This window comes from Poromitra crassiceps (genome assembly GCF_964638095.1).
Source record: "Poromitra crassiceps genome assembly, chromosome: 16".
Taxonomy (NCBI): Eukaryota; Metazoa; Chordata; class Actinopteri; order Beryciformes; family Melamphaidae; genus Poromitra; species Poromitra crassiceps.
Genome location: NC_139645.1, coordinates 32,764,293 through 32,790,286, shown reverse-complemented (window position 1 = coordinate 32,790,286; position 25,994 = coordinate 32,764,293). Strand labels below are relative to the sequence as shown.

The 25,994-nt window shown below is 43.4% G+C and overlaps 1 protein-coding gene across 1 annotated transcript in view; it reads right to left on the bottom strand.

Moving 5' to 3' along the window:
• Window positions 1-25,994, bottom strand: part of LOC310791597 (asc-type amino acid transporter 1-like) — a gene marked incomplete at both ends in the record, with an annotated part of 91,826 nt that overhangs the window by 46,124 nt on the left and 19,708 nt on the right. The window contains one exon of the mRNA XM_083653263.1: window positions 22,267-22,377. Coding sequence (XP_083509389.1) covers window positions 22,267-22,377 — 111 coding nt within the window. The remainder of the gene's footprint in view (window positions 1-22,266; window positions 22,378-25,994) is intronic.

Below are 25,994 nucleotides of genomic sequence, written 5' to 3'. Positions count from 1 at the left end.
TGCTGTCTGTTTTGATGGGATAAGCGCTTGGATGGACTCAAATGACTATGAAACAGTGAGTAAACCATATTTGTTGTTTTTGATGACAATCACTTGATGGAATGTTGAGACAAAAACACAACATTTGACAGGTTGACTCTGAAGTGTTGAAGTTTGACTGTGTCATTGCAAAGGGGCTTACATGAGCTAGATAAGTCAGAATATCATATGCCGTATATACCAATGGAAAGTGTCGCTTCTCTAATTTCTGATGATATCCAAGATGGCGGGCTGGACTGTTGTGATCCAGGAAGACTGTTGTGTTTATTTAATTGTATCCCTTATCTTTACATGGCTCTTATTTTCTAACTAAAATGTTAAAATGATTGACAAACAACCATTGTTTGGACAAAATACACTTGGAGGGTTGAATTGGTGGCGTAGCCTAGTGTGAAGCATTTGGAAAAAACAAAGATAGCTTTTAATGTACTTTTTACATGCAGTGGAGTCGAGTTGAGCAGAGTTGGGGCGGATTAGCCCCGCTATGACTCTTCCGGTTATGACGTCATTGTCTACCCTACAAGAGTCCCGTCTCCGTACATAGACTTGCCTGCGACTCTCGCTCTCAAGCTGTCTAAAACAGCGAGACGCCCGTATTTACAAGTGTCACTGAAACATTTAAAAGCCACCTACTTGGGAAGAAGGGTTCATAGCTTCTGGACGGCGGGGTTTGAAAGCTCGACGCTGCTCATAAATGCCTCTTTTCATCTGAAGTCTGTGCTGGTGATATTATTGTTATTATTATATTATATTATATTATTGTTAGAGCCTAGCCGTCACAGCGCTCAACAGCGCCACTGGTCGGAAGCTCGGTAAAAAATAATATCACCAGCAGAGACAAGAGAGAGCAGCTGTCATTTTCAATTCGATGCATCACCAGTGATCACACAGTGTATGAAGATTTGATTGGAATGTATGGATGCACAGTCCATAACGGAGACCATTGAAGACATAATTTGTCGGTGTGGACTTGACATCATGCAGATGCAGGCCAGACATATGATGCTGCCTCTGTGCTTCAGGGGAAGATGACAGAGGAGGCAAAAAGAATAGAGAAAAACCCCAAAGCGCTCTCAATACACTGTGTCAACCACAGCCTTGCAGAGCTGTAAACACACAGACTGACTTCCTCCACTGCAGAAAGGCTGCAGCACATTCAACAAGACGGACACTTCCTTTTCCTCAAACACATTTTCTCTTTATTCAGATTTCTTTGGGGGGAACAAAGAACAAACATCAAAACAGAGAAAATATAATAGTGCCGCAGGAATGAGTCCAGAAGACCTGCATGTTAACACTTCAGGTTTCTACAGTATGTGTAAAAGTCAATGGGGTTTTTCTATGGGGATTTTGGTTAAATGTTTGAAATAAGGTCTGTGGTAACAACATTTTATGAAACAGAGAGCTTTGTGTTGTGCAACGATACTTTTCACAAATGAGGATCACTTTTATGATTTTAGAAGCGTAAATGCATTTTTCCCCTCAAGAAAATGCTTCAAAAGTCATAAAAGTGGTTCTCATTTGTGAAGATGATATCTTGCTGAATACAAAGTTCGCTGTTTCGCAAACCTTTGTTAACCACAGACCTTATTTCATGCATTTAATCAAATTTCACAATACTTTTACACATAGGAACCAGGAAGTGCAGGGACTTCTGGGTAAGCCTACAAAGATCCGTCATCCCTGTGGTACTATGAGAAATAGAAAGTTTGAAGTCTGAGCTCTGAGATGATTTTCTTGGGCTGAGGCTCGTTGACAGCAGACCATACAAACTTTTCATTCAAGCTAAATCTTCAAAAACAGCATAGGCCAGCATGGCCACGCACAGATGCATTCTGTTTCGAACATGTTGTGATCCAAACTGGAGCGGGACTGAGCGGTACTGAGTGGGTGATCAGTACCGCTCTGGTCCCCGCTCCACGCTCAAGCCAAGATCCTCCCGCTCCGCTCCCCGCTCCGCTCCGCTCCGCTCACATGCTCTGATAGGGACCTCCAGCAGCAGCTGGTCAGCTGACCTCAAGGCTCTGGGTGGGGTATGGTGGTGCAGGAGCTCGGTGAGGTACGGTGGAGCCAGCCCGTTTAGGGCTTTAAAAACAGTCAGCAGTCATTTAAAATCAATGCGGAAGTGGACGGGGAGCCAGTGGAGTGAGGCCAAGATTGGTGTGATGTGGTTGCCCTTCTTGGTGCCAGTGAGGAGTCGGGCAGCTGCATTTTAACCAGTTGTAAGTGACGGAGTAGCGACTGATCCATGCCAACATACAGCCAATTACAGTAATCTAGCCGAGTTGTTCTGAAGGCATGGATCACCCTCTCCAGGTCCCTCTGGGGAAGGCATTGGTCTTTGGAAAACGCTGTTTTTTACCACAGAGCTGAGCTGTTTAGAGAATTTAAAAGGGTATTATGGTCATGCTTAAAGGAGAAAATCGTCCAGAGGAAATGGTGGGTTAAGAGCTTGTGGTGGAGGGGTTTGGCCTTTGCCTGCACTGCAGTGCAGGAGAATGAAGGTTGATTCCATTTAAATTGTTAAGAATGTTTTTCTTATTGGTTAATGTTAATCTTAATGTTATTCTTAAATGCTGAATTAAAAAAGGTTGGTTGTTACAGTTAAAGGAACAATTCCACATTTTGGGAGATTCTCCTAGCTACCATGGCAACAGCACCTGGGGGTGGGAGTTGGGGGGGGGGGGGGGGGGCAGTGGTTTGGCAATATCTGGCTTGGTTAGCCCTCACGCTTTACTTGGCTCGACATATTTGCTCAGCTACGATACTCAAACACTGTTCAGATTTGATAATGCCTATGAGCTCTTCTGCACAATATTCTTAGCTCAATGTGTACGTTCACCTATCTGAGGTTTGAATTCTGCTACTTTCTTTCTGGCAAATGTTTCTGACAGTGTAGCAGAGGCTGTACTGTTCCTCTTGGCCCACAGTAGTCACATCTGCTTGTATTAGAATTATGTTTGTCACATATGTATGGCTGATTTCATGTTGCCAGTAGGTGGTGCTATGCCTACAACTGAATATTGGCAGGTGGGCGTCTTCTGGCTGGGATGCTCATCAAAATATGACATTTGGAGCAGCTGTGACCCTGTACAGTCGAGCTACACACCACTTTTGTTGTTGCCAGTAGGTGGCGCTGTGACTATAACTGGATATTAGCATGTAAATAAAGACGGACACAATTCTGTCACTTTCAGTGCGTTTAATTCCATTACTTTGCTCTGAAACAGCAATCACATAATGCACCAGCAAGAAAATGAGCAGCAAACTTTACAACAAAAAATATATTTTTTTCCGCCAACATGGACGATAACATTTTGTCTTTTCTTTTCCTTTTTTTACATTTCTTTTTTTTCAGAACTAGCTATTTCTACTACATGGACTCTATAACATTGTATCCCTCTGTTAATATAATTCATCATTTCAGACATCACAGTACAGTGCATCGTATACATACATTCAATAGAAGAACACAATGCAAAATGATATTTTAGGGACTGCCTCCTAGTCCGACACCTCATGCGTCCGACACCTCAATAGGCCAAATAATGAAGCATTGGACAGATGTCTCATTAGTCCGACAGCTCGTTATCACAGAAATCAAAAGCTCATTGTTCTGACATCTCGTTGGTCCGAAATGACCCTGTCCCTGTCCTGCAGTCAGAGATGGGAAGTAACTAAGTACAAATACTTTGTTACTGTACTTACAGTAAGTAAGATCAGGTAGCTGTACTTTACTGAGTATTTATTTTTCTGACTACCTTTTTACATTTACTCCCTACATTTTAACCCAACTATCTGTACCTTACATTTTCAAAACAGAGTTACTTTAGTTTTAACGCACAACAGACAAACATGACGTACTGTAACTGTTGTTTGTCTCTCTCTTCTCGCAGCCTCCCAGTTGTCACGCATTATGTGCACCTTTTTGGTGGAAAAATCAGATCACACAAACTATTAAACAAGTATCTTTATACACCTTAAAACATGTTTGGAGGGGATCTTTCAAGTTTAATAGTCTTTGAATGATATTAATATGACATGAGTATCAGTTAGCTTTGCACAGAAACAGCCGGTAGAAATACTTATACTTTATTAGCCTACATTTCAGAGGCTGTATATATTTTTTTTACTTTGACTTGAGTAAACAAGTTGAATCAGTAGGCTACTTCTACTTAGTCTTTTCTTTACACAAGTAACTGTACTTGTACTTAAGTAAAGAGTGTGTGTACTTTTCCCATCTCTGCCTGCAGTGTAAGATTCATGGCTCTCAATCAGTCTGCCCTGCCTCCTAATGAGAGCAATAATGTAGTTCTGCATGATAATGATTTCATTTCATTCACAAAGGATATAAACATTATATAGGTCATAACCCACACACCCACAAACAGTCAATTGTGGGACCATTGGTAGTTATTCTTCAGTAACTCCTTTATATTGGTTTTAAAATTCTCCTAGCTATGATGCTGTTTAATGTGTGTGGGCAGACTTCCACATTTGGACCCCCTGTACAGTGAGGGCTGTTTGTCCTATAGGGAGGTTTTCCAGAGCGGCACTTTGCAGTTCCCTGCAACAGCACCTCTGGTGGCTGTGCCCGAAGCCCCCCGAGGTTTGACCATATCACAGAGAACATGAGCATGAACTTCTGTCTGTTACAGAAACCATCATTCCATACAGTAATAATGTGTTTGTTTGAGAAACTATGACAAATAAATTTGCCTCAGATTCATTTCCTTGTCATTATTTGGAATGTTAGTTATTATAGTAGTTATTATAGTATTACTAAACTGTTCCCTTGTTGCACATAATAATGATCAGATTTTCATTTGATTCGTTTTGATATGTCCTTATTCATTTACTCTTTCTTCTAATCACCAGCACACTCAAGTGGAGAGCAGTCTAGTCAAGTCAAGTTGATTTTTGTAACAGCGTTGTGTTGATGGTAGTTGCAGCAACTCATGTTAAGAGGGCTTGCCCAGGGGTGGATTCGAACTGTCGACCTCCTGCTTCCAAAGCGCACACGCTAACCACTACAACAAGAGAGCTAGCTCCCTTGGCGGAGCTGATTAACAGGCCTTTATACTGGGGGAGTGAGTTTAACCAACTTCCTCGCTACCACTCAGGGCTCACATTCATTCGGTTACATTTGTATAGCTAATTCACAAGCATGTCTCAGAGAGCTTTACAGAGAATATGTCTAGCTAAGTCTTGCACTATCAATAAACATAATTAAACAATCTTATATGTGAGAGGGAGAGGGGGGGAGGGGGGGGAGAAGGGAGAGAGAGTGTGGAGAGAGGAGAGCGAGAGAAGGGATAGAGAGAGAGCAGAACAAACAGGGTATACTGGGCCTGGGCGATACGGTTAAAATCAATGTCATCATAATCTCAGGGGTCAGTTTGGAAACAATGTATATCACAATATGGTTCATGCAAGCAAAGTCATGTTTAGTAATCCAATAATCATATATTATAATTACCTGGCAATTGTCATATCATCACGATATGCCACTTAAAGACAAAAAATGATAGTACTGAAGTATCGCCCAGCCCTATAGGGAATACATACAGCTGTTACTCATTCTGACCGGCCACTCCACCGCAGCACCAGTGCCACACCGCCACCGACGCAGCAGCGGCACACCGGAATCGGCAGCAGAGCAGCCAAACCAAACGAGCAACAACTGCAGACATTGTGACTATACAGTCTGACAACACCAGCCTTCCCTCTGGCGCACACACAGTGTTGGGCATATGGCACTGAACCACTTCCATTTACAGCCTTCAAAATAAAAGCATACAGTGCTTTGTACGGCGTAGCGTAATATTATTATTATTAATAATAATAATAAACAATAATAATAATACTGACTTCAAAAGTTCCCCGCTGTGAAATAAGTTTGATTTTGAAACAGTACTGTGTTGGTGTTATTTAGCCTTTTCATTGGCTATTGCATGGTTAAATCAATTCATTTAAACCTACCACAAGACTGATTTTAGGTGGTGACCTGGCAATCTGCCCCAAATATTCCTAGTTCATATCATGGTAGAATGGGTGAAATAATCAGGGGGGGTCATGTGGGCGTGACCTCCAGTATATTTCAATATACTGTAGCGATCCGGGGTTTTACGTGTAATGTGGTGATTCGGGGGTGTAGCTAGGAACTGATGTGTGGGGGTGTTCCTGGGGGGAACGGTGTGTAAGTGGCACTTCCTGTCTCGTGTGTGATGCCAGTCAAGCTATGTGAGGAGCTGGAGTAGACGTGTGTATAGCTAGGAGCGCAGCTACCGCTAGGAGCCATGAGTGTGAGCCATGAATAAAAGCCTATACCAACTATAAGTCTCCAGTTCCTGGACAAATACCTGAATCGTCACAATACTATATATCTACACTTGAACCAATGACTCAAACGGGTAGCTTGATTTTAAATGGCAGAAGTGTAGGCTACCTTTTGAGTTGATTGAGTTGCCTCCTATCTGGCTCTGAGTGATTTAAGATTATTTTGGTAAGAATTTACGCAGCACAGAACAGTGTATGTTTTTATTTTGAAGGCTGTAAATGGTTGTGTTCAGTGCCATTTGTGTGCCCCTGCTGGGGAAGGGGGGAGGACCTGGCCTCTTTTGTTTCTAAGTTGAAGTAGCCTCCGTCCGTCAGCGATCCACTGCCTATTCAAGATGGCTGCATCTGTATCTTCAGTAGCTCCTGCAGTTTCTGCTTGTATCAAAGCATCTCTGATGTTTACTTCACCTGTTTGACAGTAGAGTATGCCTGGTCCTGATCCATGGTGGCTGGATTGAGGCTCTGGTAGGTGGAGTCTGGATTGGATTTAGAGGCTGGAGCAGACTTCTTCTTGGTGGGAATCTGCAACAAACAAGGTGAAGTTTAGCAAGGTGACAAGACAGGACAGCACACCTCAAATACAGTGGGAGCCGTGTATCTGTTCTGCATTAACACGACACACTCTAAACCACACATGGGCATCTAAATCCGACCCGTAACGTCCCTGGAAACCAGAAATATGTCTTTATTATTTAGCATTTTGAGTTCATCACATCACAGGACCCTATGTTAATAAGCCACCAGCCAAATTTGAACGATGATGAACATCGCAAAGTATATAAATTTAGGTTTGACAGTCATGGCAAAAGTCATGAGAATCAATTAGTTTTTAGAGTTTTAGAGTTAGATTTTCTCCCGCGGACTGTGTGGGCGTGTCCCGTCTGCAGCAGGGAAATTTCCCTCTGTCTCTCTCTCGGAGGAGACCTCTCTCTCAGAGAGAGGGAGAGAAGGAGAGAGAGAGAAGGAAAGAGAGATGGTGTGTGTGTGTGTGTGTGTGTGTGTGTGTGTGTGTGTTTGTGTTCGCGCGTTGCTCCACGCATAGCGTACTGAGAGGAACAGATCTCTGCTCTGCCGCTTTTGTCCGTTCTTTGCCCCCACAGCGCTCGCTCAGTGTCTGTCTGTCTCCCTCCCACTCTGTGTGCTGTGTGTCGAGCGCTATGCTGCCTGCTCTCTCTCTCTCTCTCTCTCTCTCTCTCGGGACTAGTGAGAGAGAGAGAGAGAGCAGGCAGCATAGCGCTCGACACACAGCACACAGAGTGGGAGGGAGACAGAAGCGCTGTGCACTCGCAAGGGCGGGTTGCGCGCATGTACAAAGGTTATATAGAGCTTATGACATCATAAGCTCCTGCATTTTAGCACCTCGCGCACTGCTCTCTTCAATGAGGAAGTACCTTGTAGAATCTTGTAGAAAAGTGTAGATTTTAAGGCTTTGGGTTGAAAGTAATGTATCATAATTTCTGAGCCACACAATTACTAACATAAGACCCTAAATAACATAGTTAGAACGTTTTTGTGGATTTTGGTTTCCAGGGACTTTAACGTTCTCAAAAGAAAACAAATCAACCCCTAAAAATCAATAAAAGGTAGCATCATGTTAATACATCTGCAGGTGAATGTCTACAATGAGCCTGTACTGCTGTTTAACTCCATTCCAACAGAGGCCGCTGTCTACAATTAGATTGGACTAAAGGACTCAAGTTGACTCTTGCTCAACTTCTCTCAAGAGAGTCTGGTACCCATTACCAAAGAGCGTGGAAGGAAAGAGACGACACTCCGGCCATTTTTGGAAACAGAATGCGCCTCGCAGTGGTCAGCTGCGGTAGCGCTGGCCCCTATAATCAGCCTCTCTAAACAGTAACTCAATGGGAGTTGAACCTCGGGTCCTTTTCATTAGGTATTTATCTTGAAAAAACTAAACAAAGAAAACGAAAAATTTTGCTTAGTTTTCACAATATGGTTGTTGTTTTACATCCCTGTACTACACCACTTCAATCAAGATTTGCAGTACGCCCGGAAAAGATGTGAATCCCCAAAGTTTAGAGTGTTCTCCCGTTGAGTTACTGTTTAGAGAGGCTGATTATAGGGGCCAGCGCTACCGCAGCTGACCACTGCGAGCCTGTGCGAGGTTCTTTTGGCGCTGTCACGCTTCCAAAAATAAAAAATGGCGGAGGCTGCTGGGCGCTGATGTTGCAATGGGGCAATATGGAGCTGTCATTTCTTTCCATAAAAGTTCTTTGCCATTACTACAGACAGGAAGACCCGCCCCGTGTTCTGGTGCTCTTTCCGCTTTGTCCCCCATAGAAGGATTGTTTTATATGATGTTAGATCATTTTGTGTAGCTACATAGCTAGATAACACGCATTACATTTATTTACGTTACTATGATGCCCTGTTTTCAGAGCAGAATTACTTTTTTTGGGCCGTTCCCCGCATTTCCGCCGGAATACCAAGTGTGTTTGCACCGGATGACGTGGTGCTACGCTTTTGGCCCCAGACTATGCTCAACTCAAGTGGCATGTGTAGTAGACACACATTCTTAAATGTTACAATACAGAGAGATGCAAGGGCTTTCATCAATGGGCGATGGGCTCAATCACCATTGTGTAAATCACTTGAGGATATATAGTGACTTTACAGATATTTATTTGCATTAAAATCTTCGTATTCTCACTTTAAGTTAAGTTTCTGTGTTATCTTTGTTTAATCTGCCAAGGACCTGTCAGCGATCCACTACCAATTCAAGTTGGCTGCATCTGTATCTTCAGTAGCTCCTGCAGTTTCTACTTGTATCAAAGCATCTCTGATGTTTACTTCACCTGTTTGACAGTAGAGTATGACTGGTCCTGATGATCCATGGTGGCTGGATTGAGGCTCTGGTAGGTGGAGTCTGGATTGGATTTAGAGGCTGGAGCAGACTTCTTCTTGGTGGGAATCTGCAACAAACAATGTGAAGTTTTGCAAGGTGACAAGACAGGGCAGCACACCTCAAATACAGTGGGAGCCATGGAAACAGTTCTACATCTTGCATGTACCCTACATCTGTTCTGTTTTAACACGACACACTCTAAACCACACATGAGCAAGATTCAGCCCCAGGGCCAGACCCCGGCCACTGGACCATCTATCATCTCAATCTGGCCCTCAACGTTCTCAAAGGAAAACAAAACGACCCCCACAATATCAATAAAAGGCAGCATCATGTTAGTAGTGGCTTGTGACCCTGAGATACCTGCTGAAGATGCAGAAGGGTTCTCAACAATGTGGATGCTCTGACCACCCTTCACCAAGGAAGACCACCATGAGGAGGAACCAACTGGCAACACCATACAGTGGCAGCCATCTTGAATTGGTGCTCCCAGCTGGATCCCAGCCAGCTGCCAGGTGGCTGCCTTGCAAGGAACTGAACTTTGTTACACCATAAGGGACCCTGCTTTGGAGTAACTAAGAATATCTGTCTTGTTTATTAAGAGGTCAAATTGGTTAAAGTTATAAGTTGAGTTGAGTTAAGTATATTCAGTTAAATTTCTGTGTTATCTTTGTTGAATCTGCCAAGGACCTGTCAGGGAGCCGCTGCCAATTCAAGTTGGCTGCATCTGTATCTTCAGTAGCTCCTGCAGTTTCTGCTTGTATCAATGCATCTGTGATGTTGACTTCACCTGTTTGACAGTAGAGTATGTCTGGTCCTGATCCATGGTGGCTAGATTGAGGCTCTGGTAGGTGGAGTCTGGATTGGATTTAGAGGCTGGAGCAGACTTCTTCTTGGTGGGAATCTGCAACAAACAAGGTGTAGTTTAGCAAGGTGACAAGACAAGACAGCACACCTCAAATACAGTGGGAGCCATGGAAACAGTCCTACATCTTGCATGTACATCTGTTCTGCATTAACACAAAATACTCTAAAGTTTAAACCACACATGAGCAAGATACGGCCGTAGGGCCAGACACCGGCCACTGGACCATCTATTATCTCAATCTGGCCCTCAACGTTCTCAAAGGAAAACAAAACAACCCCCAAAAAGGCAGCATCATGTTAATACATCTGGAGGTGAATGTCTACAATGAGTCTGTACTGCTGTTTAACTCTATTCCAACAGAGGCCGCTGTCTACAGTTAGACTGGACTAAAGGACTCAAGTTGAGTCTTGCTCAACTCAAGTGGCAGGTTATAACGTTAGCGGTTGCGATGACAGAAACAGAGTTAGGATGAATTCTTCAAAAAAGAGAAATGTTGCCTCTGAATGTCGAGTTTCTAACTAAGAGAGGACATCTAGATATTTTGGAGCCTGAAAAGGTGTGTTTTTAGTCTTTGCCGAAAGATCGGCAGTGATTCGGCCGTCCTGACCGATGGTGGGAGCTCGTTCCATCCAGGGACGAGAAGAGTCGCGATCGGGATGAGCGACTTTTGAGCCCCCGTAGCAGAGGAGGGGCGAGGCGTCCTGCACTGGTGGAGGGCGGACCTTCTTACAGAAGGTCGGCTTGGAACCCAAACAAGTGAAGGAAGCCACTGGGGAGATGGAGCCATGCTCCGGCTGCGCTCCGGTATGGCTTCGGAGCCGATACGTTTCCACTCTAATCAATGTGTCAACTTCCACCAACTCCGCTGCGTTGTGTGTCTACTCCGTCCCAGCTCCAACAATCCAGAGCTCTCCGAAGCAGATACGCAAGGCTTCTATTTTTACCGGATGTCGGAGCAAAGCCGCAGCAAGTTCCCACAGATAAGGGTAGAGTGGGACAGGAAGTACGACACAGAAACAAAATAAAACATCCGGTGGTTTTCAGAATAAAACACTCCGTGTTGACCCCAGATCGTATTTCACATAATCACATCAACATAACGTCACAATGGGCGGAGCCAGGCCTGGAGTCAACAGGTCAGAGGTGCTTACAGCATTCAAGATCAAGCCAGAAGACAAACATGGATGAGCAAAAGTTCATCATTGAAGTGGAAAACCACAAAATAATATATGACACGACACATCCTTTTAACAAGGACAACACCAAGCAAGTCCACCCCTCCTACAATGATCAACAATGATCTTCTGCCTGTTTGTTGTTGTATTTATCCCACATAAAAATTGTCTCGCGTGAATGCACGCGATTTCACCGCAAGAACTTGTCGGTCTCGTCACTCCAGCTGTCTGGCGGAGCGGAGCCGTGACGTGCTCTGCACGCCGCCGGTTAGTGTTGGCAGAGCACGGAGCAAAACCGGAGCACAGCAGCAACTCAATGCAAATGCACTCAGTGGAATCCCGGCATCAGGGACAAAATGCTTGTGAACCTGAGATAACTGCTGAAGATGCAGAAGGGTTCCCAACTATATGAATGCTTTGACCACCCTTCACCAGGGAAGACCACCATGAGGAGGAACTGGCAACACCATACAGTGGCAGCCATCTTGAATTGGTGCTCCCAGCTGGATCCCAGGCAGCTGCCAGGCGGCTGCCACCCAAAGAACAGACCTGTGTTACACCATAAGGGACCTTGGTTTGGAGTAACTAAGAATATACATATTGTTTATTAAGAGGTTGAATTGGTTAAACTTAGTTAAACTTAGGATAAGTTGAGTTGAGTCAAGTCAAGTATATTAAGTTAAGTTTCTGTGTTGTTGATATTTTTGTTTAATATGCCAAGGACCTGTCAGGGAGCCGTCGTCAATTCAAGGTGGCTGCATCTGTATCTTCAGTAGCTCCTGCATTTTCTGCTTGTATCAAAGCATCTCTGCATGATGTTTACTTCACCTGTTTGACAGTAGAGTATGACTGGTCCTGATGATCCATGGTGGCTGGATTGAGGCTCTGGTAGGTGGAGTCTGGATTGGATTTAGAGGCTGGAGCTGAAACTGTTCTGCATTAACACGAAACACTCTAAAGTTTAAACCACACATGACTCATGAGCAAGATACGGCCCCAGAGCCGGACCCCGGCCACTGGACCATCTATCATCTCAATCTGGCCCTCAACGTTCTCAAAGGAAAACAAAACGAACCCCAAAAAATCAATAAAAGGCAGCATCATGTTAATACATCTGGAGGTGAATGTCTACAATGAGTCTGTACTGCTGTTTAACTCTATTCCAACAGAGGCCGCTGTCTACAGTAGTTAGACTGGACTGGCTCTTGTCAAAGGATGGCACGCAACCTTATTCCCCACTGAAGTCAGCTGCTGCGGTTTCCCAGCAACATCAGTGTGATATTTCTTACAGAAGGTCGGCTTGGAACCCAAACAACTGAAGGAATCCACTGGGAAGATGGAGCCATGGCATCTGAGACCATCTCAAGATGGTTGTGTTGACGAGAGCCCGCAGTTGGAAACCTTCTGCAAGCAAAGGCTAATTTTCTCTTTGCTGCCCCCCTCAGGCGAGGTGTAGCCTACAGGCTAAGGGACAAAACGCTTGTGAACCTACCTGCTGAAGATGCAGAAGTGTTCCCAAAAATGTGAATCCTCTGACCACCCTTAACCAAGGAAGACCACCATGAGGAGGAACTGGCAACACCATACAGTGGCAGCCATCTTGAATTGGCGCTCACAGCCAGATCCCAGCCAGCTGCCAGGTGGCTGCCATGCAAAGAACTGAACTTTGTTACGCCATAAGGGACCCTGCTTTGGAGTAACTAAGAATATATGTATTGTTTATTAAGAGGTTGAATTGGTTAAACTTAGGATAAATTGAGTTGAGTCAAGTTAAAGGAGGACTTACCCCCTAGATATGTATTAGAACAGTGATTTGAAAATACCTATGGAAAAAACCAAGAAATGACATATACTCTTGTCTATACTGGACTCTTTGGCTGTGTTCAAGTCCAGATTTTTTTTCGGAAATCGACGCCATTACAGTTTGCCTACTGCCTCAAAAATAATTTATTTGAGAGGGGCTTTATATCTTTATAAATATCAACAACTAGCCAACGCTGGTGGCCTGTTTGGAAAGAGCTTTGCTCAAAATGGTTGAAAGTTATATAAATTTGGTAATTCAGTGGCGAACTAGAAATTTAATTATTTTTCTGCATGTATCTCTATGGAAACTACTCAAACTACGTTACGAGAGCAAAGTGACATGGGCTCGTTAACAGCAGCAGACCCACAATAGGACAAACCTCTCGCTCTGGGGTAACACAATGCGAGATTTCTCCACGTAATTCCCTCGTCTAACTAGAGATAAACCGCGCAATGAAATCCGTTTTTAATTTGCGTTTTGGGGCTTTTCGTGATTCTTGTTGAAAGTTACAACACCTCTGATTTTTCCTCTCAGGGCGCAGGAGGCAGCGCAGAGCTCTTCTCCTCCTCACACTGTTCCCATGCGAATCCCCCCGAGCAGCACACACACACAGACAGAGCCAGTCGCTCTGCTCTGCTGACTTGATTTCCAGAAAAGTTGGCGTTGCTTGTACACAGTGATGATATTATATTAGCCGATATGTTTAGAGAAGCTTTGTCACATTGTCACGTCGTAGTATAGCGTTATATTTTACATGTCCGCTAAACTGCGACGAGATTTGTTTGCTGAAATGTCACTGTTGAAAGCCCCCGCCTCTCACTGCTGCTGTGTGCTGCTGCCGCGCGCCCCCGCGGGTGCATGAGAGAGCAGACTGGCCGAGAGAAAGTGCTTCCAAGTCGGACTGATAGCCGCGGAAATGTCAGATTGTGCTCTCTGTGCTCTGAGAGCACAGAGCTGCTGCTGCTGCTGCTTTCACGTCGTAGTATAGCGTTATATTTTACATGTGCGCTGCGATAAGATTTGTTTGCGGAAGGATGAAATTGAGGTTCTCACTTTGATGCTGGGCTCTCGGAGCTGATTGCTGCAAACACACAATAAACCCCTCCCTCCCTCCGGGCATTCAGTGCAGCAGCTCTGTGTCCCCAGTGAAAAGGGGCACAGAAGACCACCAGTCGTCCTTGAGAGGATTCCAGCATTCGTTGTCTCTCAACCTAATTATATGGAATTCTGGACAAAATCATATCTAGGCTATAAAAAATAAAAAATAAGATTTACATGAGACCAAATCTCATCATAGGGCCCCTTAGTATGAAAAAGGTTGGGAATGATTTACTTGCTATGTCCTTCCTTTTATGATTATAGTGGCGTTTATTGATAGTATTGTGTTACATAGGAGTTGGTAGGAAAATAACAGGCGATTGTAATAAATTAACAGGTCAAGTGACATCATGGCAATAGGCTTGGAGTTGTGAGGAGCCGAAAGGGTACAGGGGGAGTAGGGGAGTAACTATCTTGAAATCCCATAGTCTTTGGTTCACCATGACGTCATGACGTGTCAAATATCCCATTCATTTGAGAAAAAAAAAAAGCAGTGTTATGCCAGGTATGCTGCTGAAAAATGATACAAATGGTAAAATGGCAACAGTTTGGTGTCAAATGTGGAAATTCTGACCAGAATTCTTCACACATCACCCCCAAAGTCATATATCGTCGCTGTGCAATGAAAACCACCTAAGTCCATTTTTTATGATTTTTACTTTTGAGTATAAATGGAATATATCCATTCTCCTGCATCTACTGGCAGGTTTTGGCGTCTAAATGACCAATAAAAACACGTTTTACTGGGTAAAGTATGTAACACGTACCACCATTGGATGCTAGACCCGCCCATCACCTCACGTATGTGACAGTCAGACCTCCATGCTCCGCCCCACGTCATGAGGACTTCCCCAGAAAAGTCACCAGGCAGCTGCTGACCCGAATGCCGGCTGTGTTTCGGCTTGGTTTTGTGTGATTCTGGCATCGTCTGACGTAAATAGATCAATAAGGTGTTTTCGGGTTGTCCTTGGGCTGCAAACTCATTTAAAGTATGCAAATCGCAGTTGTTTCTGACAAGAATAATGTCACGTTACTCCGGGACTGCTCAACCCATGACAGAGCCACTCTCCTCGGCTTGGCAGAGTGAAGCTCTCCGCCCGTGCGTCCCCGCTGCCTGGAGCACAGCGGCTCGTGCTCGCGCTCTCTAAAAGGCAGGCTCCCACACGCTGCTGTCTGGCCGCCAGAAAGTGCTCAAGACTCCGTGTGATAATCCGGTAACAGCATTTGAGCTTATTCAGGTGAGATATTTATAATGTAATAACACATTCAGCGATAAACTGTCTACAATGAAGACATGTGTCAAATATGACAACGTGGTGTTCAGTATTTTATGAGCACGGGGTTTTTTCCGTTTCCTGAAAAGTTGGCGATTTGGAGATAAGTGGCTTCCATTGCACAGCGACGATATATTGGTTAAAAGCTGAAAAAAAGTGTTTTGGAGGTAAGTTCTCCTTTAAGTATTAAGTTAAGTTTCTGTGTTATCTTTGTTTAATCTGCCAAGGACCTGTCAGGGAGCCGCTGCCAAATCAAGGTGGCTGCATCTGTATCTTCAGTAGCTCCTGCAGTTTCTGCTTGTAGCAAAGCATCTCTGATGTTGACTTCACCTGTCTGGCACTAGAGGATGACTGGTGCTGATCCATGGTGGCTGGATTGAGGCTCTGGTAGGTGGGGTCTGGATTGGATTTGGAGGCTGGAGCAGAGTTCTTAAAGGTGACACTCTGCAACAAACAATGTGAAGTATAGCAAGGTGACAAGACAGGACAGCACACCTCAAATACAGTGCGAGCCATGGAAACAGACCTACATCTTGCATGTATCCTACATCTGTTCTGTATTAACACACACTTAACACTTTAGATCCTGCTCAGGTGTAAATAGGCCACCGTTCTCATAATTATATATATATATATATATATATATATATATATATATATATATATATATATATATATATAGCCCTGGTAAAACATATATGTAGACATCAGGATGTAAATAGTTAAAGTAAAAATAAAGTTAAAAATGCATAAATACAGTTTAAATATGTATGCATGGATAAAATAAATAAATAAATATAAAACTGTACATGGATGATAAAATGTATAAAATAAAATAGAAGTCATGCTGTTTACAGCTTTAAGAGTCAAAGTTTGGAGTTCATGCAAATGACCATATAGTTTGTTTGTTCATTCAAGGATTAAACTTGTGTAGTCAGACGATCAGCCTAACTTGCTTTGTAGCCTAATCTGTCCATCATTGGTTTTCTTTAATGTAATTGGAAGTCGTAAATCAAACAGCCAACCCAAGTCCAGTCTCAGGGTTAGGGGCGGGTCTTAGTGGTGAGCTGAGCATCTATCGGAGTTGGGGAATGACAGAAGCAATTTGTTGCCATTCAGAGAACAAGAGATATTTTACTGAGAGCATTTCGTTCATAACTCAAGGGTTTGACGACCAGTATCCTGTGGTTTTGGACGTTGTGTTATCTATAAGAGGTAAATACAAGTCTGTGTGTTGTTTTATATGCTGTAACTGAATGTTAGAAGTGTAAAAACTATGTTTTGTTGCTAATAGCGTTTAGCCGTTAGCTTAGCTAAATCGTCATTAGCATTGCAGTCGAACTGTTAGCTTTGCATTTGAAGCAACTGGTTAAGACAAGCTACTGCTAAATCGCCATGAAATAGTGTTTGGACTTGTTGCTTAGCTGATATATTTGATTCAGGAGACGGACAGTGGTCACTGAGAGAGAGCGGACCAGGAAAGCTCTGTTTGGACCATGTGGAGAAGTTCCCCCTCTGTCCTGTGGGTGTGCTGCTGCTGTTGGACTGTCTGCTGTTTCTTCTGCCATTCATCTGCCCCATCCATCATCTACCCCCTACTTCCATGAACTACCCCCGTCTGATTAGTCCCTGGTTTCCGTGAGTACTGACTGCACGTGCCTTTTGTTTTACCTGCTTGTGTGAACAAGTGAAGCGGCCATTACAGTTTTCAGGCCTCCATGCTCCCAAGCTACACTCAGGCCTGCAACAGGGGTTTCTGGGTTTGAGTGAGTGTGTGTGTGTGTGTGTGTGTGTGTGTGTGTGTGTGTGTGTGTGTGTGTGTGTGTGTGTGTGTGTGTGTGTGTGTGTGTGTGTGTGTGTGAGTGTGGGCCCACAGTATAGACGGTTTTAACTTGACAACAAAAACATTCTAAATTGAACCCCCGCTCACTTCCTCTTGCAGTGTTTGCCATGGACATAAAAGAAAAGAAAACATTCAAGTGCAGGACTGACCATTCTGTGAAAACCGTCTATACAGCTGAGCAGCGAAAACAAAAGTAATGATATCGAGTGAATATTTCTGCAGTTTGCCGAATGCTGAGAAAAAGGAAGTGCGGTGGGGTTGCGCTCTGGTGAAAACCGTCTATATTTTCGAGGTGTATTGTTTTCAAAGAGGTTATACATAATAGTAATTGGACATATAAATTAGAGGTAATGGATAAATCAATAACAAAGAATTGGAATATAAATAGATAAATAATAATTGTTGTTTGTCAATTGTCCATATTATTTTATTTGCATTTATTTTATATGTGATCCGAAGCACTTTTTTCTACATTTTGTTACCTATAGTAATAAATCCCCACGTTTTGGGTTTATTGTAGTTAAAGCATACTTGTTGTGTAATTCATATACAAGTAATTCATATTTGGGTAATAAATATTTGTTTAAAAAGGTAGATTAAAAACACACAATATACAACAACAGGGATATATATATATTTTATATTTCCTGAACTTTATTGGAGGCACCGCCAGTTATATTAGTTTTATGAATAAGAGTGAATATTTAATGAACAGGTATATGGCGCCATTAAATTTGAAACCATAACCCAGGCCCCGCCCCATAGTACTATCACGCTAAGCCTATTTGGATACTCTAGCTACATGGGACGGGTGTTACATATATATATATATATATATATATATATATATATATATATATATATATGGTAAAATGGTAAATGGTCTGCATTTTTATAGCGCTTTTATCCAAAGCGCTTTACAATGAGTAGATAGTCTACATTCACCCATTCATACACCAATGGCGGCAGGCTGCCGCGCAGGGTGCCTACACACCATCGGGAGCAAGGAGGGTTAAGTGTCTTGCCCAAGGACACAGCGACGGCAGCTGGGAGGGAGCGGGGATCGAACCGCCAACCCTTGCGTCATTGGCCGACCCGCTCTACCTCCTGAGCTAAAGCCGCCCCCACAGTATATATACTGTATATATACTGTATATATACATGTATACACACACACACACACACACACACACATACACACACAGTATATATGTGTGTGTGTATATATATTAGTGTTAGAAACCATGGAAACCAACAATGACATTAGAAAAAGTAGAACATTAGAAAAAGTAGAAGAAAAACTCACCTGCAAGTTTCTGCTATCCGAGTTTCCCCTGGAGTTCGAACCTGTGGACAGACAGTACACAGGTTGTGTGTGTGTGTGTGTGTGTGTGTGTGTGTGTGTGTGTGTGTGTGTGTGTGTGTGTGTGTGTGTGTGTGTGTGTGTGTGTGTGTGTGTGTGTGTGTGTGCGTGCGTGCGTGCGTGCGTGCGTGTGTGTGTTTTTGAGGTGGGGGAGGGTACTCTATAGTAATACTATTGTATACTGTGGGGGACAGTGGGCTAACTGTAGACTTCAGAATTGATGGAAACCTTTTTAACGTCAGAAGGCTTCAAGCAGTCACAACAATAACATGTGAGCATGTCATGGAACTACAGGATGCAGATGACTGTGCAGTTGTGGTCGACACACCGGAGGCACTGCAAGCTACCCTCACAGCTGCTGCTAGAGCATATGGCAGGCTGCATCTCTCTGTACATGTGGCAAACACCAAAGTAGTATGCTAGTGGGCATCTACTCCCCTATTTCATATACCAGCTTTCATCATATCTGACAAACCACTTGCAATAGTGGAATCTTCCAAATACCAGGACAGTTTCCTCTCTGACCAGTGCAGCATCGAAAGCAAGATACAAAACCATATTAAACAAGCATTATCTTTTCTTTTCTTCTTTTTTTTAACCTTTATTTCTACAGACTCTCCCTGAGAGCAATTTTTCAGGAGCGCCCTGTTCACATTCACACACACATTCACACCTGGAAGCTGACCAGTACAACCACAGTCTGATCTGCTGGCCACTGAGCAGCTCCACTGGAGCAGTTGGGTTTAAGGGCCTTGCTCAAGGGCACCTCAGTGGTGTTGATGAGGGAGGGGCAAGCGCTGCCTTTTCACTTTCCCCACCCAGATTTATCCAGGGCACCTCAGTGGTGTTGATGAGGGAGGGGCAAGCGCTGCCTTTTCACTTTCCCCACCCAGATTTATCCTGCCGGTCCCGGGGATTGAACCGACGACCTTCCGGTCAGCTCGCTTCTTTGGCAGACTCAGGAGAAGTCTTTCAAAATAAAGACCTCAACTTCTAAACCAAAATATCTGCTTAGCTGGCAGACGTCATGACAACTCTCCTCTCCAGCTGTAAGGTGTGAACACTGTACGGTCCCACCTCAGGATGCATGAGGCCTTCCATATCAGATGTCTGCAACCAGACATGGGACCAAGTCACTTTGGTCCAAGTTTCAAGTAAGTCCCAAGTCATTTGGTCCAAGTCTCAAGCAAGTCCCAAGTCATTTTGTTTTTTGCAAGTCTAGTCAAGTCAAGTCACAGGTTATATCAAGTCAAGTCAAGTCGAGTCCTTAGTTAAGGCAAGTCAAGTCTCAAGTCACTTCCCCCCCTCCCAAGATACTAGTCTTACCTTGCTTTATAAAGAGAAAAGACACGGTACAGTATTAGTAGCATATCTGTCTAATACTGTAGTGATATTATTGACCAATACATCTAACCTGTTCAAAAAGTATGACAAATGAATTAATTTGTATTATAATTAAATAAATGAAATCAAACCAAACAAAAGTCAAATAACTGTATGCTTAAATAACTACTAATGTAAGTGCCTTCTCCATGGGGAAAAAATCCAGTGAGAGGAGTGTGACTGACAGCCAGTCATCCAATCATGACAATGCCGTAAGGAGGAGCATGAGTGAGTCATCCAATCATGACGATGCCATTTCCAGCTTGCACTCACACAGGGACGTGCACAGGTAGACCACCAGGTGGTGCCAAAACTGCTGCCTTTTTAACCTCTGACTGTGCCCTTTTTGCAAGACATTTCCAGTGGCCAACATGACTATCTTTCAGAGGCTGAGGCAGACTCATTTATAAAGCTATAGTGACGATACTGATAGCATCATGAAACTAGAAGACCAGACCGAATGCATCCATTGGTAACAACCGTCATGCTAACCTGTAAAGTGTTACCTCAGTATTTGGCTTTGTCTGATGATTATATGGTTACTGCTGGCTGTACAACAAATTGCTCCTCGGGGATAATAAAGATGTGAACGTTTGAACCATAAAGCATGTGATATGAAGACGGAGAAGGAAGTCCAAAGGGCGACTCCACCGAACCTGATGACGATGTCACGGGCTGTGAACTTTACACCACAGGAAGTTTGTTTTTCAAGTTGAACAAATTTGCCATGGAAGTTCAGATGAGAATAAAATTAAATGCTAAGAGATGAAAATATTATGGGTGAAGATGTAACTCAAAAGTAATTGCACCATAGAAATGTTATCTAAATGTAATCAAAAAGTACAAATATGGAGGGGGTACGGTAAATATGGAAATCTAAATATGGAATCTAAATGGAATCTGAAACTACTACTAGCCTACTTCACCCTGACATGAGATTAGATACTGTATGAACTCCTTCATGCTGGCTATATGCAAAAATAATAATTAGTATTATTAGTATTAGTATGTTGGTGCTTAAGTTAAGTTATCCTTTATTTATCCCCATGGAGAAATTCATCCTCTGCATTTGACAGATCCTCTACTTAGAACTAGGAGCAGTGGTCAGCCGCAGTGCAGCGCCCGGGGACCAACTCCAGTTCTTTTGCCGTTGCCTTGGTCAGGGGCACTGACGTATTAACCCTAACATACTGTACATGTCTTTGATGGTGGGAGGAAACCGCAGCACCCGGAGGAAACCCACACAAACATGGGTAGAACATGCAAACTCCACACAGGAAGGACCTGGGATGGAGCGGGGTTCGAACCCGGGACATTCTTGCTGTGAGGCAACAGTGGCAACAGTGTAAAGCACTGAGCCACTGTGCCATCAGCGTGCTTTCTCTAACAATAGGATCTTGTGATCAGAGATAAGAATCAGATCCTCATATCGTCTGATGTCAACACATTTAATTTATTAGTTTACAATTCACAATTCATTAACTTGCTGACTGACAACTTCCCCACAGTGAACACTGTATGGGTCACTGACTGCATTTTACAACAACGGTAAGTCTGTTAGCTCTGCTTCCTTCATGCTGTCCATGAAAGTGTAAGAAAGAAAGAAAGAAAGAAAGAAAGAAAGAAAGAAAGAAAGAAAGAAAGAAAGAAAGAAAGAAAAGAAACTTAGTTAGTTATAGGCTAAATTTTGGCGAGGGAAAAAAAATTGCATTGCCATTTTCAAAGACGTCCCTTGACCTCTCACCTCAAGATATTTGAATGAGAATGGGTTATCATGGGAACTTGCATACCGGATAACTTTACACAGACACTTGAACACGTTGAACAAGTTAATATTTAATATTTAAACTGATGAACACAAACAAGTCATCCAAGTCATTACGTCTCAAGTCAAGTCAAGTCCCGAGTCTTTAACTTCCAAGTCCAAGTCAAGATTCAAGTCATTGCGTTTTTGTCAAGTCAAGTCGCAAGTGATTGAAACAGGGACTCAAGTCGACTCAAGTCCAAGTCACCAAGTCTCAAGTCCCCATCTCTGTCTGCAACACATCCTGAGGATAACCTGGCGTTACCAAGTGCCCCATAATGCAACACTCCACAAGACCAACTGCAGGCTACCGCCAACACCAAGCAAGTGAAGCAAGTGTGTGGCTAAAAGGTGTGTGTGTGTGTGTGTGTGTGTGTGTGTGTGTGTGTGTGTGTGTGTGTGTCACTCACCATCATTGTCCCTCTTTGTCTTCTTCCACTTGTAGAGCAGCAGCAGACTGACGGTCAGCAGCACAACCACGACCCCCACTGTCACACAGATCACCAACACCTGCAAGTCAACTGGGTGAGAGACTTAGAGGGAGAGTGGGGAAGATGGGAGAGAGGGGGGGGGGGCAGAGAGAGCAGGTTAGGGCCATATTATTATTATTATTATTATTATTATTATTATTATTATTATTATTATTATTATTACCTTTATTATTATTATTATTATTATTATTATTATTATTATTATTATTATTATTATTTGTTTTGACAAAAATTCTTAAAAACAGGCTTCAGACTGCAGAGAACAAATTGATGAGGGTAATATTGAAACTGAGCCCTCGGTCTCACATTGGCAGGAGCCATTTTCAAATTCCCAGCTGGCTTCCAGTGGAGGCACAACCATGGGAAAGGGTAGACTTAGCATGGTCCACAAGATCATTTATGGCTCTGTCCCCGAGTTCTTAGACAAGTACTCATGTCAGGGAAGCTCATAGTGTTTTTACTAGATCCAGTGTTGCTAACCTGTGCTTGTATCCACCTTATTTTTGGCGGCCATGATGCACCATGGGTGCTGCTTCCTTCTGCTGTCCTCTTCCCCTGTTACGTCTAGCTTGACACAACACAGCCCGTCTAATGTACCCGTCTGTAAACGGTGCAGCTGAGCTGATAAATGCCGAACAACAACAGGTTAGCGGATGTGATAGATAACATCATTAGGCTACATCAAGGCTGCAGCCCTGGGGCCGGTTGCACCAACTGGTCTTAACTATGCCTGGTCGTAACTCCTACGTCGGTCTTAGTTAAGACCATGGACTTACGCCTGTTGCACCAACACGGCTTACTCTGGTCTTAACTACGCTGGTCATAGCAATGCGCGTTCATGTGAATTGTCGGGGAATGCCCTCTGATTGGCCCACATGTGCCTCGCGCCGTCACCCACTACTGTATGTGCGTCACTACACCCTCCCTCCTCCCACCCCCCTCCTCCTGTGGAAGCCCCGGGGGAAAATGGCAGCGCCCATTAGTATCAGGCAGTCTGAATGAAATTGAATGTAACGTTCCCAATTCTATGTATTAAATTCTAAAAGAATTAACGCCAACATTTGGGAAGGCTAAGCCACACAAGTAGTTAGTTATAATCTAACGTCGTGCTTTCAAAGACGGCGAACTGGCGATGTTACGACGATGACGGTCAAAAAGGTCTCCGCGGAGATCTCTGTTACAGGCAGGCTCTACGCCTCCTCCTGACGAGGCGTAGGAGTTACGCCTGGTCTTAGTGAAAATAAGGCTTAAGTCGTCTTGGTGCAACCGGCGTAGCTGTAGGTCGTAAAGTTACGACCAACTTAGCTTAAGACCAGTGTAAGACCAGTTGGTGCAACCGGCCCCTGGTCCCGTTTAGTGAAGCCGCTGCATGTTAGATCGCCGCTCTGGCGGTTGAATCCAGTATTAGGTCACAAGGCCCGCCTCCCCATGTTAGTGGATGGGAAAATCACAACCGAAATAATCACAGTATACGTCAGATAATTTTTTTCCAAAGGTGGTTTGTATCATTTTAGATAGTCATTATCATGCTAATGCCTGTGCAAGTGGTCATTTTTCTGATCAGTTTGTTTTTAAGTAGTTATTTGACATATAAAAAGGGATAAAAATGGATGATTGACAGCTGTGGCAGCCAGTCTCAAGCCGTCATTGGCTGGACGGGCTCTGCACATTATAGATCTATCGTCAATAGACAACATACACGGCTTCATGTTATCTAACGCTGCCTGGAGGTCGGTGGCTCATGTTGGCTGTGCTGGCTACCAGACATCAATGGACCCCAATAAAAAGAACATTGTTTTGAGGAATGAAAACAAATGTTTTGTGCGCGAGGAATTAACGTTGGTTGGGGACTGAAGTAAGTTCAGAAAATATGTGTTTTATGAGTTACTCCAGCTACGTTATAGGTAGGCTACACAATGGTTTTAACATGCAGGCTAGTGTAACACAGGTGAAATAATGGCCAAATCTCTGTCAACTTTGCCATAGCTCATCTGTCAGTCAATCAAACCACAGTCACACCTATAAGCATTGGACTAGCAATCTGTCAGTCCAAACACCTGAGTCAATCGGCTGTAGGCTCCTCTGCCTTGTCCCCGCCCCCTTCTCTTTGTGAGGTGGCAATCACCCTCTCCATGGCACTCACAGCCACCTGGTGAACCTCATGCAGCAACTTCTCTAACAGCAACCCTTCTAAGAAAGGCAATCTACTTATTATGGACTGAAACTTTACATTTGGAGACTGGAACTCGGACACTCAAGCCCATGGACCTCTTCAACTTGGATGATGGAATTGGTGAGTGATTCTCACTACAGCAAGCATTAAAACCTAGCAGCAATGCTACACAAACAATGCTATCCATGAAGCTAAATGCTAGCATGCCAGCTGCCTTCACTTTACATGCAAACTGTAACCAAGCCATTCACCATCCAACAGTTTTGACCATGATGTGACTGCTGCTGCTGCTGTGGACAGAGACTTGCTGCTAGGACACTGGTGAGACGCAACAGGAGTTTGATTTGGAAACATGCAATGTGATACTGTATGGAGAGAAAATGATGCCAATAATATAAAATGCTTTTAGCTCATACAATGTATACCTGTTCATCGCAACAGGTCGGGCTTTAAGGTTGGAGCAAACAAATGGATGGCGAGCTACCGGAACGACCCTTGATGGAAACCACCCTCCGTGAACAGATCCCCCCAGCAGGCCTCAAGCCTGAACTCCCATAGGCCCCATTCCCACTGGGTGGTAGGGCTGTACACTATTTATTCTGATTCACCCTAATCAGTTTCTTTTTCCCCTTTTTAATTATTGCTGTACATTGAATATGTCCGGACTGTGCAATAATTTAAATATATATATCATTACCAACACGCTGTTTGCACTACTATCACTTTAAGCACTTTAGCACTGCAGTCACTTTAAAGTGTATGCATTGAGTTGAAGGCTTTATAGGGAGTGTGCAATTAAGTATTGTGCAATATATGGTAGTTGATATGGGGATTGAATTGATGTTTATGAACTGAAAAGAAATGTGAAACTAAGAATTGATGGACTAAGAGTATTTGGATTACCTGCTAGTAGTTAACTTACTGATTTCCATATTGAAAGTGCTCACACTTTTTGCTATTTTTGAAAGGCCTCTTTATATTTTCTTTATTGGTTATTTTCCTTGATTTATATTTCAAGTGTTTTATGTTAAATTTCTTCAATACAAACCGGTAATTGCAGCGCTGTGTCTGTGTCATTAATCTTCACTCAGCTCCGTAGTCAAACCTGGAAATTAGAAACTAGTCCATACTTTGCATACTTTGTTATATACTTTGACCATACAGTACGTATATTCATATATATTGCAGCATAAGTGCTACATAAACTTGGCGAGCTAGCCAGGAGCTGTGTTTGAAGATTAATGAACATATTCTGAACCTATTGCAGTAAAAAAAAAAAAAAAATTGAAAAAAACTGCAATCATGGAAATAGTGATGCAAGAGTCCATAAAAGTGCCTGATTCAGTTATCATAACTGGGTTAACTAGCACAGACGCAGATCATGAACTTGAAGTGTACCTTGCAACATTTGGTTCCATTAACCGTGTTTTCCAGATTGACACTCCTGAATATCCTAAACATTGCATTGTAGAGT